Source organism: Neofelis nebulosa, chromosome 9 (genome assembly GCF_028018385.1).
Source record: "Neofelis nebulosa isolate mNeoNeb1 chromosome 9, mNeoNeb1.pri, whole genome shotgun sequence".
NCBI classification, from domain to species: Eukaryota; Metazoa; Chordata; class Mammalia; order Carnivora; family Felidae; genus Neofelis; species Neofelis nebulosa.
In genome coordinates, this window is record NC_080790.1 from 79,771,804 (window position 1) to 79,787,132 (window position 15,329).

A 15,329-nucleotide genomic window follows, 5' to 3' on the forward strand; every position below is an offset into this window, starting at 1 on the left:
GGGCTCTCTTATAGGTTGCTGATTGCAACTTCTCACTGTGTCTGTAAGTGGCAGAAAGAAAGCAAGCAGCTCTCTGGTCTCTTCTGATAAGGGTACCAATTCCATTCTTGAGGGTTCCACCCTCATGACCTAATTACCTCCCAAAGGCCCCACCCTCCTAATATCATCACATGGTGGTATTCGGATTTTAACATGAATGTGGGGACACAAGTACTCAGTCCACAACACATAATATACTACTCCACGTATTTAGGTCTTTGTTGACCTAGGTCTTTCTTTAAACAATTTTTTTTTTCAGTACACAGGTCCTGCATACATGTTGTTAGATATGTACCTAAGTATTTATTTTTATTTGTGCTATTGTAAATTGTACTTTTAAAAATTTCAGTTTTATAATTTTTCACTGCTAGTTATACAGAAATACAATTGATATTTGTATATTGACCTGTATCTTGCAATCTTGCTAACCTTGCTTAAGAGATCTAAGTACTTTTTGATATGTTGTATAATCATGTCATCTGCAAATAAAGATAATTTCACTTCTTCCTTCTATCTGTATCCCTTTTACTTATCTCCCTTAGAGCACTGGCTGAGTGTTATGACACTTTTCATAGTTCTCTGTTCCTTCCAAATATTTTCAAACTTTTTAAAATTATCTTTAAACATAGTTATTATGCACAATTGCTTTATAGCATATATTTGATCATTCTGGTATTTGATTCTTTTGTGTATCTTTTATGTTTCTCTTGTTTCTGCTGTGTATTTTTTTATTAAAAATTTTATCCATTTATTTTGAGACAGAGACAGTGTGAGTGGGGAAGGGGCAGAGAGAGAGAGGGAGAGAAAGAATCCCAAGCAGACTCCATACTGCCAGTGCAGAGCCTGATGCGGGGCCTGAACTCACAAACCACAAGATCATGACCTGGGCTGAAACCAAAAGTTGGACACTTAACCAAGTGAGCCATCCAGGTACCCCGTTTCTCCTGTGTGCCAGTTTGTTAGGGCTGTTGTCACAAAATAGAACAAACTGAGCAGCTTAAACAACAGAGGTGTATTGCCTCTTGGATCTGGAGGCTAGAAGTTTGAGATTAAGGTATTATTGGCATGGTTGCTTCCTTGAAAGGGCCGTGACATCTATTCCATCCTCTAACTTCTGGTGATTTGCTGGCAATTTTTGACATTCCATGTCCTGTAGATGCCACCACCCTAATATGACTTCATCTTCATATGGTGTTCTCCTTGTGTGCGTGTCTATGTCCATATTTCCCCTTTTGATAATGGCATCAGTCACAGTAGGTTAGGGGCCCACCATATTCCAGTATAACCTTTTCTTAACTAACTCCATCTGCAATGACCCAACTTCCAAATAAGGTCATATTCTGAGGTGCCAGGGGTCAGGACTTCAATATATGACTTTTGGGGAGACCTAATTAAACCTAGAACATGTTGCTTCTCATTCATGGTGCCCTATGGCTTTATATATGTGGTTATCACTGACTGTGTTTGTCATGGAACTTTTTGAAAATATTATTTTCTGTAATATTTTGAAGTCTAGGTAGAGGTACTTTTCTTCAAATAAGATTGTCTGATTTGACAAGGTACCTATAGTCACATCCAGTCTAGGAATAATATTAGCCAAGTTCAAGGGTTGAGATTCTCTAAATTACCTAAGTGATACAAATTCAAGCTACAAATCCATAAAGAGGTGCTTTACCTCTTATTCACACTTACTCTGATTTTATTGCTCCTTGGGCTCCCACCTTCAAGTCAAGAGGGTCTTCTGTTAGACAGCCCACCTTGTACAGACATATACTTTGATATCTGACCCTTTCTCTCATCTACCACTCCATGAAGACATGAAAATGAAATTCAAAATTTCCAAGATTGATCAATGATCTGAGGGCAAAAGTGGTTTCTATGACCACTTATCTCTGCAGATCACCATTTCTCTTTCAATTCTGGCTATCTTATTTCTTACTTTTAAAAAGATTTTTAAGAGGTAAATGGTCTTACCTAGAATTTTTTCTCATTTTTTTTTCATCATGATAAGTGATAAATTTTTTCCCATTTTATTTTTTTTTCCATCATGATACTCTTTTATCCACATCCCCTATTTCCCCCATCCCCTCTCCCACTTTCCCTCTGGTAACCATCGAATTGTTCTCTATAGTTAAGAGTCTGATTCTTAGTTTGTCTCTCTCTTTTTTCCCCCTTTGCTCATTTGTATTGTTAATTAAATTCCACAAATGAGTGAGATCACATGATTATTTGTCTTTCTCTGTCTTATTACACTTAGCATTATACTCTCTAGCTCTATCCATGTTGTTGCAAATGGCAAGATTCCATTCTTTTTTATGGCTGAAAAACAGTCCACTGTGTGTGTGTGTGTGTGTGTGTGTGTGTGCACATATGTGTGTGTGTATACCACTTTTTCTTCATCTACTCATCTATTGATGAACACTTCAGCTGCTTCTATAGTTTGTGTATTTCAAATAATGCTACAATGAACATAGGGGTGCATGTATCCCTTTGAGTTAGTGTTTTTGTGTTTTGGGAGTAAATACCCAATAGTGTGATTTCTGGATTGTAGGATAGTTCTATTTTTAATTTTTTGAGGAAGCTCCATATGGCTTTCTGCAATGGCTGCACCAATTTGCATTCCCACAAACAATACAAGAAGATTCTTTTTTCTCTACATCTTCACCAACACCTGTTGTTTCTTGTGTTGTTGACTTTAACCATTCTGATAGGTGTGAAGTGATATCTCATTGTAGTTTTGGTGGGCATTTCCTTGATGACGAGTGATGCTGAGCATCTTTTCATGTGTCTGTTGGCCATCTGTATGTCTTCTTTAGAGAAATATCTATTCATGTCTTCTGTCCATTTTTTAACTGGATTATTTGTTTTGTGAATATTGAGTTCTATCAGTTCTTTACATATTTTGGATACTAATATTTTATCAGATATGTCATTTGCAAATATCTTCTCCCATTCAGTAGGTTGCCTTTTAGTTTTGGACTAAAGGAAAGGACTATTTCCTTTGCTGTGCAGAAAATTTTTATTTTGATGTAGTATCAACAGTTCATTTTTGCCTTTATTTCCCTTGCCTCAGGAGACATTTCTAGAAAAATGTCAGATTACTGCCTATGCTCGCTTCAAGAATTTTTGTGTTTTCAGGCCTCACATTTAGGTCCTTAATTCATTTGGAGTTTATTTTTTTTAATTTTATGATTTTTTTAGTTTATTTTTGTATATGTGAAAGAAAGTGATCCAGTTTCATTCTTTTGCACGTGGCTATCCAGTTTTCCCAACCTCATTTGTTGAAGCTTATCTAGAATTTCAAATTTTAAATGGGAAGGAGTTGACCTGAATAACTTAACTTACTATTGTTTAGAAAAAAAGAATATTTAATTTCTCTCTTTCTTTTTAAAAATTGATTATAGGAGTACCTGGGTGGCTCAGTCAGTTAAGAGTCTGACTTCAGTTCAGGTTATGATCTTGCAGTCCATGAGTTCAAGCCCCACGTCAGGCCCTGTGCTGACAGCTCAGAGCCTGAACCCTGCTTCGGATTCTGTGTCTCCCTCTCTCTCTGCCCCTCCCCCATTCATGCTCTGTCTCTCTCTCTCTCTCTCTCTCTCTCTCTCTCTCTCAAAAGTAAAATAAACATTTTTTAAAAATTTATTAAAGGGGCACCTCGGTGGCTCAGTTGGTTAAGCGTCTGACTTCAGCTCAAGTCATGATCTCAAGGTTCATGGGTTTGAACCCCATATCAGGCTCTGTGCTGACAGCTCAGAGCCTGGAGCCTGCTTTGGATTCTGTGTCTCCCTCTCTCTCTGCCCCTCCCCTACCCACACTCTGTCTCTCAAAAATGAATAAATGTTAAAAAAAAATTTTTTTTAAACCTGATTCTTCATGGTAGCCTCCATAACCATCCCAAACTAGCCTTTATGGAGGTTGTTTCAGACTAATGACTAATGAAATGCTTCTTCAAAGAGTATTTTTTGTTTAAAATCAGAAATAATTCAGTATCCTGTAATATGAGAAATTTTGAAATTCCATTTTCTCTCTCAGGATTTTTATTTTTTTATTTTTATTTGAGAGAGACAGTGAGAGAGAGGGGCAAAGGGACAGAGAGAGAGAATCCTAAGCAGAATCCATATTCAGCACAGAGCCTGATGTGGGGCTCTATCCCACAAACCTGGAATCAAGACCTACACATCCAAGCTCAGACCTAAGCCAAAATCAAGAGTCAGATGCTCAACTGACTGAACCACCCAGGTGCCTCCATCAGAGTTAATTTTTAAAACCTCACCTTATATTTAGGCTTATTTGTTGTCTACCAAAATGTGACAGAGGAAAAGTAGTTCTAATATGGAATAATAAGGAAAATCTACCTATAATATATGAAATAGACTCTTTAATGAAATTAGTATTTGAAGCTAAGGGTTAGCATCTAGGATTTAATATTATTGGAAGCTGTTCCCACTAAAGTACAACAAAGAAAATCACTACTAGCATTTAACTTTATTTTTACTTTTTAGCATTTTAACTTTAAACAAGAAAGTGATGGAGATCTTTGTTACTGAGATAAGGGGAGTATAAATGGCTAACCTAAGAAAAAGGTACATTGTGGGGAGATCAAAATTTTTAAGGTCAATTTTGCAACTCTGTCTAGACAAATAGCAATTTATAGAAAACAGTGAACCAATTACCTAATCAGGTAACACTGAGAACATGTAATGAGATGATGAATTTGGCTTGGTAGGGAGCCTGATATTTAGCTTGGTAGGGGTATAATAATGTTCTCTGAAGGAGAATCAAAGCCATGAAAGAGAGACAGCAAAGGCTCTGTCTTGATAATATTATTTCTTCTGCATGATCAGGCCATATCGTGCTTTTCCCAACATCCTACTGATTCTTTGGATGTTCTTGGATGATAAGTGACTCCATTGAATTGTTCCTCCTTGCTTTCAAGTCAGCCAAACATGGGGACGGATTTGCCTCCAGGAATGAGGAATATGACTTTAAAATCTCCCTATGTGTGACAGAGAAGCAAAGGAGTACTGCCTTGAGTGGCCTTAAATAATCTGGATGTGCTCTCCAGTCATAGTGAAGGGTGTGGGGTGTTTGGACACATTGTGAACTGAACCCCCACTCTCCACACACAGAACCCCAAAAGCTTGGCTCCATCAGCCCCTCTCCCTGCCCCACAACCAAACATGGTCAGAACAGGGGAAGTGAGGGCCTTACCCGTGCTGTCCTCCCCAAGGCCTTCTGCAGCTTCTCGAAGCTTAATGTCCATCACCCTCGTGGAGATCATATCCAGTTCACTAAAATCAAATGGAAATTCATGTTAAAAGGGACATGCTTAACAGAAGTCAACAATGAGTAAAATGGTTTTGGTGACTGCTTTTTGCCCAGGACCTCACCTGCACACACCCCATCAAAGACAGATTCCAGGGCAGAGTACAGGACAGTATAGGCCAAAACCATGCCCACAGCTCAAGATTAATAGCCACATAGGTGTTTATCTAATCACTGATCAGAGTTCATGGAAAACATTTAACTGGAAAAAATGTTTGACCAAATTATACAATGCAGATTTGATTCCTTTCCTTCAAAAACAATTTGGAAATTGTTTTTTTCATGGGTGAAACAGATAAAGGAGATTAACAGTACACTTATCATGATGAGCACTGAGCAATGTACAGAAATGTTGAATCATTACATTGTACACCTGAAACTAATATAACTCTGTACGTCAGTTATACCTTGATGTTTTTCTCTTATTCACCTTAACCAAGGTTACTCCAATTAATGTCTGAATTTCCTTCCAATATTTTTGTCTACACAGATATGTGTGTGTACATGCACACATATACCTTGTTAGGAAGACTGACTTCCTGGTTTTCTTATATCATATCATTAAAATTCTTCATAAGTGTTAACTGTAATGGCTATGAAGTATTTCCATATAAAGCTGCAACATCATCATTAATTTACATTGAGTTTCTTTTCTGAACTTTTTATTATGAGAAATCTCAAACAGATACAAAAATACAGAGAATATATAATGAACTTAACATATTGTCACTCTTGTTTCATTTTTACACCTTCTCCCCCTCCCACTCCCACAAGGTTATTTCAAAACAAATCATCCCAGATATCATTATCATTTCATCCACATAGTTCCATGGTTTCTTCCTAAATTAAAAAGCCCTGACTCTTCATGGAAATAAAATTCAAGCTGTGTCCCTGCCTCTTTCATAGTTGACTTTAAAACAGTGTCCTCTACCCCACACATACTAACTCACCATTTATCTGGAAAGCTATTTCTTATTGGCAGTTACTATGAATCCTCAGACTTCAAAAGGGGGCGCAAATATCTAACCAATTAACATTTAGCACTTGTACACAGCGCATAATGGGAAATAACAGGAGAAATACAAAGAAAATATTTAACAGAGCAAAGGACTCGTTGGTTTTTGCCAGAGTTGGGTCTAACATTTAGGTCTTTAATAATAATGCCAAAATGTCCATCTTCTGACCAGCCAATTCCTGAAAAGGTGAACAAAGCTCCACTGGCTTTGTTTCTTAGTTTGCATATAATTTAGCTCCCTAAAAATATCTGGTCAACAGAATCAAGGGAAAAAAAACCCCACATGATCACCTCAATTGATCCAGAAAAAATATCTGACAAAATTCAACACCCTTTCATGATAAAAATACTAAAAACAAAACAAACAAAAAACAAACCCAGGAATAGAAGGAAACTCAACATAATAAAGGCCACATGTGACAAACCCACAATGAACATTATCCTCACCAGCGAAAAACTGAAAGCTTTTCCTCTAAGATCAGGAACAAGACAAGAGTACCTCTCACCACTTCTATTCAACACTGTACTAGAAGTTCTAGCCAGGGAGATTAGGCAAGAAAAAGAACTAGAAAACATCCAAATTGAAAAGGAAGAAATAAAGTTAAGTAAGTCTATTCACAGATGACATGATCTTATATGTAGAAAACCCTGAAGACTGCCCCTCCCCCATACAAAAAACTGTGAGGGGGCGCCTGGGTGGCGCAGTCGGTTAAGCGTCCGACTTCAGCCAGGTCACGATCTCGCGGTCCGTGAGTTCGAGCCCCGCGTCAGGCTCTGGGCCGATGGCTCGGAGCCTGGAGCCTGTTTCCGATTCTGTGTCTCCCTCTCTCTCTGCCCCTCCCCCGTTCATGCTCTGTCTCTCTCTGTCCCAAAAATAAAAATAAAAAAAACGTTGAAAAAAAAAAAAAATTTTTCAAAAAACTGTGAGAACAAACTGAGGGTTGATGGGGGGTTGTGGGGGAGAGGGTGGGTGATGGTTATTGAGGAGGGCACCTTTTGGGATGAGCACTGGGTGTTGTATGGAAACCAATTTGATAATAAATTTCATATTAAAAAAAACTGTTGGAACAAATAAATGAATTCAGCAAAGTTGCAGGACACAAAATGAACACATAAAAATCAGTTGTTTCTGTACACGGACAATGAACAATCTGAAAAGGAAATTAAGAAAACAATTCTATTTACAATAGCATCAAAAAGAATAAAATACTCAGAAATAAACTTAACGAAGGAGACAAAAGACTTGTACACTAAAAACTATAACAGTTGTTGAAAGAAATTAAAGAAGATACAAAAAAAAATGGAAAGATATCTCATGTTCATGGATCAAAAGACTTAATTGTTATGATGTCCCCAAAGCAATCTACAGATGCAATGCAACTCCTAGCAAACTTCCTGATCCCATAATGTCCTGCCGTTCTCTGATACTATGATGGGAGCAGGGGAAAGAAGCTACCACGGCATTTGAAAGAAGAGGCAGCAGGGGCGCCTGGGTGGCGCAGTCGGTTAAGCGTCTGACTTCAGCCAGGTCACGATCTAGCGGTCCGTGAGTTCAAGCCCCACGTCAGGCTCTGGGCTGATGGCTCGGAGTCTGGAGCCTGTTTCCGATTCTGTGTCTCCCTCTCTCTCTGCCCCTCCCCCATTCATGCTCTGTCTCTCTCTGTCCCAAAAATAAATAAAAAACGTTGAAAAAAAAATTTAAAAAAAAAAAAAAAAGAAAGAAGAGGCAGCAGAGAAGGAAAAGCAGGAAAATGTCAGAAGTAATAAGGAGAGTGAAAATGGTAAGAGTTGCTTAAAAGTAGCCAATGATTACCCTCGGTGCCATTGTTAAAGCTGCCACTGAACTGGAAAATACAAGAGCAAGAGCTTTCTACTGCTTGAATTTGGAGTTAACCACAACAATTGTAATTAATTATCAAGCATGTAGTGTATCATTTGAGTTACTTCATTTAATCCCCAGGAATCTTTAGTATTCACATTTTGGGATTGAGAACATATATCAAATAAGCATATTAACTGGTTTAAAGTAGCAAAGCAGTATACACCAACCTGTATACTCGTGTGACTGTTCATCCACCAGGGGCAGACACTTTTGAGGCCTGGGGACACAGTGACAGGTGAGATCGATGTGCTCCCTGCTGTGCTGACCCACTGAAGGGGAGAGTCCTGAGCTGTCCTCTGAGGGGCTTACAGGAAGCTAGGAAATCCAAAGGACACGAGTATCCACCTGAAATGGCTCTGTCTGTCAAGCAGCTCCTGTGCAGGAACATGCCAGGGCCCAGAAGCTAAAGGGGCCTCAGGAGACCATCCACTGGGTCTTAGTTTGGGGGGAAGGGGTTTGAGGCTGTCATTATATGTCTACTGTCACTCTTGAGAAGTCATGATGTGCAGATTTCTGTGAGAGTGCGTGCACATGCCCCACGGGTTGGGGTACAGAAGGGCGCCACATCCCACTGAGTGTGGAGCAGATCTAGATGCTCACACTTGCTTCTGCGTGGCTTGAACGATGTGGCTGTGATGAAGTGACACAGGGCAGAGGTTCAGGAGTAGGTGGGAGGGGAGAGGCCCAAGAGAATGACCCAGTCCTCACCCTGCTGTAAGGCACATCCTGGTGGGGCCCAGATACAGACAGCACTACCTGATGCCAAGGCTGCTAATGGACTGATGGAGGCAAAAGTCACTCCACAGATGAAGGGACCATATGGGAATCAGGCTCACCTCACATGAGTTTTAAAACCTGCTCATTTTTTCTGTTCCAAACATCTTCAAACCAATAAGAATACAATATAGTACAGAGGAAAAGGGCAAAGCCTGGGACATTAGGCAGTCCTGGGGTTGAAGCCTCACTCTACCACATACCAGTGCTGAGCCTCAGTTTTCTTATATACAAAATGGGGATAGTAATACTTTAATTAAATGGACTGAGAACACAGCACACACAAGCCCTTGCTGACAACAGCTGTCAGTTTCTGAAGCTTGTTCCTCATTGCATGCTTATATAAGTCTTTGCATAAATGTAGATAAGAGCACACACAACCAGCACATCTGGTAGCAGGTGAGTTCGATTCTGTCTCACGAAGATAGTCTCCTTATGCAAGTAGCTCATTTTAGAGCCAACTTTATCAGCCAAAGATCCTGGATTCCCAGATGACACCTGTGCTTCCCAAAGTCCTGTAGCCTGAAGGACCGTGTACAGCAAGGTGAATCAAACCACTGCCAGGTAACTGGTAAGAACACACTCCAGGCCACAGAGGAATGTCTGCCCTCTGAGACTGTGGAGTGTGCAGACCTAGGACATCCTCTTCATTGACACTCCAGGGGGAAACATTCCACAACCGTCACCATGGAATGTCTTCTCTACTGGGCCCAAGGACTTGCCCTTCTAAACACACAACCTCCCCCACCCTCCCTGTAAAATTCAATGACAAGCCAGAAGAAGGAAAACCATAATGAGAAAGGCAATGTGGCAAACACCCCATAACTCCCAGCACCCCTTCTGCTTGAACTCAAAGTTCAAGTCAGGTTACCCCAACACCCTCAACCTTAGCTTTCTTTTTTCTCCCTTTTAAAAAAAAATGTTAATTTTAGTTAGTTAACATACAGTGCAATATTGGTTTCAAGAGCAGAATTCAGTGATTCATCACTTACAACACCCAGTGCTCTTCACAAGTGCCCTCCTTAGTACCCATCACCCATCTAAGGGTACCCATAGTACCCTTAGTACCCATCAGTCCATCTCCTACCTCCCTTCTTCCATCAACCCTCCGTTTGTTCTCAATCATTAAGAGTCTACTGTGTTTTGTTTCTCTCTCTCTCTCCTCTCCTTTTGCCTCTTCCAATATACTCATCTATTTTGTTTCTTAAATTCCACATATGATGAAATCATATGGTATCTGTCTTTCTCTGATTGACTTATTTCACTTTCACTTAGCATAGTACATTCTAGCTCATCCATGTTGTTGCATTAGGCAAGATTTCCTTCTTGGTGGCTGATTAATATTCCATTATATATATTTAAATTTATTTATTGAAATTCAAGATAGTTAGCATCGTGTAGTATTGGTTTCAGGAGTAGAACCCAGTGATTTATCACTTACATACAACACCCAGTGCTCATCCCAACAAGTGCCCCCCTTAATGCCCATCACCATCTGGCCAACCCCCCAACCCACCTCCCCTCCAGCAACTCTCAGTTTGTTCTCTGTATTTAAAAGTCTCTTATGGCTTGCCCCCTCTCTGTTATTATCTTATTTTTCTTTCCCTTCCCTTATGTTCATCTGTTTTGTTTCTCAAATTCCACATACGAGTGAAATCATATATTTGTCTTTCTCTAACTTATTTCACTTAGCATAATATAATCTCTAGTTCCATCTACATTGCTGCAAATGGCAAGGTTTCATTCTTTTTCATTGCTGAGTAGTATTCCATTGCGTGTGTATCCATACAGGTGTGTGTGTGTCTATACACACACACACACACACACACACACACACACACACACACACATCTTCTTTATCCATTCATCAGTCAATGGACATTTGGGCTCTTTCCATAATTTATCTATTGTTAGTAATGCTGCTATAAACATTGGGGGCATGTGCCCCTTTGAATCAGTATTTTTGTATCCTTTGGATAAATACCTAGTAGGGCAATTGCTGGGTCATAGGGTAGTTCTAATTTTAACTTTTTAAGAAACCTCCGTACTGTTTTCCAGAGTGGCTGCACCAGTTTGCATTCTTATCAACAGTGCAAAAGGGTCCCCCTTTGTCCACATCCTCACTAGCATATGTTGTTTCCTGAGTTGTTAATTTCAGCCTTTCTGACAGCCAGAAAGGAGTGGCAGAAAATATTCAATGTGTTGAATAGGAAAAAATATGCAGCCAAGAATCCTTTATCCAGCAGGGCTGTCATTCAGAATAGAAGGAGAGATAAAGAGTTTCCTAGACAAACAAAAACCAAAGGAGTGTCTTACCACTAAACCAGCTCTGCAAGAAATTTTAAGGAGGGGGGGCACTCTTAGTGGAGGAAAAAAAAAAGAAGACCAAAGCAACAAAGACTACAAAGGACCAGAGAACATCACCAGAAACACCAACTCTATAGGTAACATAATGACACTAAATTCCTATCTTTTAATAATCACTCTGAATGTAAGTAGACTAAATGCTCCAATCAAAAGACATAGGGTATCAGAATGGGGGGAAAAAAAACAAAGATCCATCTACATGCAGCTTACAAGAGATTCATTTTAGACTTAAAGACACCTGCAGATTGAAAGTCAGGGGATGGAGAGCCACCTATCATGCTAATGGAGTCAAAAGAAAGCCAGAGTAGCCATACTTGTATCAGACCAACTAGATTTTAAAACAAAGACTGTACCAAGAGATGAAGAAGGGCATTATATCACAATTAAGGGGTCTATCCATCAAGAAAAGTTAACAATTATAAATATTTATGCCCCCAACTTGGAAGAACCCAAATAAATATATTAATCACAAACATAAAGAAACTCTTTGATAATAGTAGGAAACTTTACTATCCCACGTACAACAATGAACAGATCAACTAAGCAGAAAATCAATAAGGTAACAATGGCTTTTTTCACACCCTAGACCAGATGGACTTAACAGATATATTAAGAACATCTCATCTTCAAGCACCAGCATATACATTCTTCTCGAGGGCACATGGAGCATTCTTCAGAATAGATCACATACTGGGTCACAAATCAGCCCTCAACAAGTACAAAAAGATCAAGATCATACCATGCATATTTTCAGATCACAATGCTATGAAACTTGAAATCAACCACAAGAAAAAATTTGGAAAGCCCTCAAATACATGGAGGTTAAAGAACATCCTACTGAAGAATGAATGGATTAATCAGGAAATTAAAGAAGAAATTAAAAAATACATGGGAGTAAAGGAAAATGAAAACACGACAGTCAAAACCCTTTGGGATGCAGCAAAGGCAATCCTAAGAGTAAAGCAGATTGCAATTCAGGCCTATCTCCAGCTTTCTGCCTTCTTGCACCAACCCCAAACCTGTTGTTCTGACAGCTCAAGTCCAAATAAAGGAAAACTTACTTTTTAAATCTGGACCTGAGGGGGTCTCTTCAGGGGTTCTCATTGACTCAAAAGGGGGCTGAGCCTCCAGCTCCCTCTGTAGTTCACAGCATTCATCAGTGTGATCTGGGCACCTACAGAATCTAGGGGAGTTCTACATCCAGTGAAAGCTCCCTGTGGGGGTTGCCCCACTCCCTCTCTATGAAACCTAATTGTAACCACAGGCTTCTTTCTAGCTTATAGAAGAATTTCATCATTAGCTGCAGCTTATATTGAAAAATTCTACAAAGGTTTATTCACATGAAGAATGAGAATAGATTTTAATATGGTATCTTAAAGGTTCCAATCTATTATATTTACCTATACAAGGCAAAGAAAAATATCTATAAACTGATTGCATGCCCTGATCACATAATCATGCACATCCCTACAGACCTATTAATCCCACAATATCTTTCAGGCCATATTCATATCCCAGTGGTATTTTTTCTCAGCACTTGCACCTTTCTCCATAATGCCCACCCACACTGGGGCACCTGGGTGACTCAGTTGGTTAAGCAGACGACTCAGCTCAGGTCATGAGTTAGAGCCCTGAGTCAGACTCTGTGCTAGCAGCTCAGAGCCTGGAGCCTGCTTCAGATTCTGTGTCTCCATCTCTCTTCCCCTCTCCCACTCATGCCCTGCCTCTCTCTCTCTCAAAACTAAATAAACATTAAAAAAATTAACACCAACACTGTTAACAAAGACTTGTTTATAAGATATCTGTCTAGCATTCCCCACCCTTCCAAGACTTCAAGTTTGGTAGGGTGAGCTCTGTGCCTGTTGTGTCCATTGCGGTCCTACCAGCACCTAGGACAGTGCCTGGAGCAAGGAACTGAACACAACATAGGAACAAGACAGTTGACAAAATGAGAGAGGCTTCTGTAGATGACTGACACAGGGGCCAGTAAAATGAAAAGCAGTAAATCATCTGGTTCCTGAAATAGATCTATTTTTATAACCCAATTTAAGGCTGGGGAAATTTTCCAGAGAATTATTGAAACCTGACTTTGTAAAAAATAAATAATCCTTATTGAAGGAAACTATATTTTATTTACAGAGCAACATGACTTTGAAAAGATTAAAAACAGAGCTAAATTTGGGCCGGGTGATAGTATTTCATAAGGCCAAATCTATGTGTGCTTCTCCTGTACTTTTTCCAGTGTCTGTGGCTGCTTTGATTTGGAATCACCATGTCCTGGAGAAAGCTGACTCTACCTACACCTATGTGGTTATACCTGAGATTCTGAGGGTGAGTGATGACAATTACAATGAAATAACTTTAAAAAAAAAATTAAAGTCAATAATCACAGATCCACAAATGCAGTTTACGTTGTTTAAAAGCAAATGAGAACAAGTCTGAATACCAGTGTTCATGTGCCAAATCATTTGAAAATCTTAGAACCATTTCCAAATATATGCCTTGAAAGTATCATCTAATCACTGGAGTCTTTTACTTTTCAATGTCCTAAAAATGAGATAACACTGAGAGAGAGTCTTAGAGCTAGCTTTTCTTCCTAGATGATGCAAAAACTGATGGAAATATAAAATTCAAAAGTAATAGCTGAAGATTCTAATATCCGGCTCTCAATAACTGACAGAACAACTAAGCAGAAAATCAACAAAGAAATGAAAGATTTGAAAGAATAACATTAACCAACTAGAAATCTATAGAACACTCCACCCAGCAACAGAATAAAAAGTCTCCTCAAGTGCACATGAGAGATTTTATGGGATAGACCACAGATAGGCTATAAAACAAGCCTAGAGAGATTTAAAAGGCTTGAAATTACAGAAAGTATGCTTTCTGGCAATAGTGGAATGAAATTAGAAATAAGTGAGAGGAGATTTGGGAAAGTTGCAAATATGTGTAAATTAAACAATACTTTGTTAGTAACCAATGAAATGGCTATATTAATGTCAGGAAAAAAACCAGGTTTTAAAACTATAACCATAGATAGAGTCATTTTATAATGATAAATTGGTAAATCCATCAGGAAGACATAACAGTTATAAACAGGTATGTACCTAAAACCAGAGTCTCAATATACATGCAACAAAAATTGATAAAATGAAGACAGACAATTCAATAATAATACTAGTAATTTCAATAATTGGGGACCTCACTTTCAAAAAAACAATAGGCAGAAATTCATCAATGACGTAAAAGACTTGAGCAATTGTATAAACCAATTTGAACATATATATATAGAGATAGATAGATAGATAGATATATACATATATATATCTCCATGAAAAAAATAAATTATATTCTCCAACCACAATGGAAATAAATTGGAAATCAAGAGCAGAAAGAATTTGGGGAAATTTACAAATATGTATAAATTATGCAATGCACTGTAAATAACCAATGAAGTCAAAGAAGAAATGACAAAAGAAATTATAACATACTTTGAGATGAATAAAAACACAACATACCAAGACATGTAAGATACATGCCTAAAGGAAAAATTATACCTACAAACACCTATATAAAAGAGATCTTAAACCAATATCATAACTTTCCACCATATGAAACCAAAAAGAAGAGCAAACTAAACTGAAAGCAAACAGAAAAAAGAACATAATAAATATCTGAGCAAAAATTAATGAAATATAGGATAGGAAAACATTTTGAAAATCAGTGAAACAAGTCAGTTCTTCAAAACATCAACAAAATTGATCAACCTTCAACTAAACAAAAGAAGATTCAAATTACTAAAACCAAAAATCAAAGAGTATCACTACTGACCTTATAGAAATAAAAAGGATTATAAAGGAATATTATGAATAATTATATTCCAAAAATATAGATAACTTAGATGAAATGGACAATTTCTGAAACCAC

The 15,329-nt window shown here is 38.4% G+C and overlaps 1 protein-coding gene across 3 annotated transcripts in view; it reads right to left on the bottom strand.

The window, feature by feature from the left end:
• CRACDL (CRACD like) overlaps positions 1-15,329 on the bottom strand; it is a 140,933-nt gene that overhangs the window by 56,104 nt on the left and 69,500 nt on the right. For all 3 annotated transcript variants that reach the window (XM_058684376.1, XM_058684375.1, XM_058684377.1), the window contains exon 2: positions 5,251-5,330. In XM_058684376.1, the coding sequence (XP_058540359.1) occupies positions 5,251-5,320 (70 nt within the window). In that variant the 5' untranslated portion in view covers positions 5,321-5,330. The remainder of the gene's footprint in view (positions 1-5,250; positions 5,331-15,329) is intronic.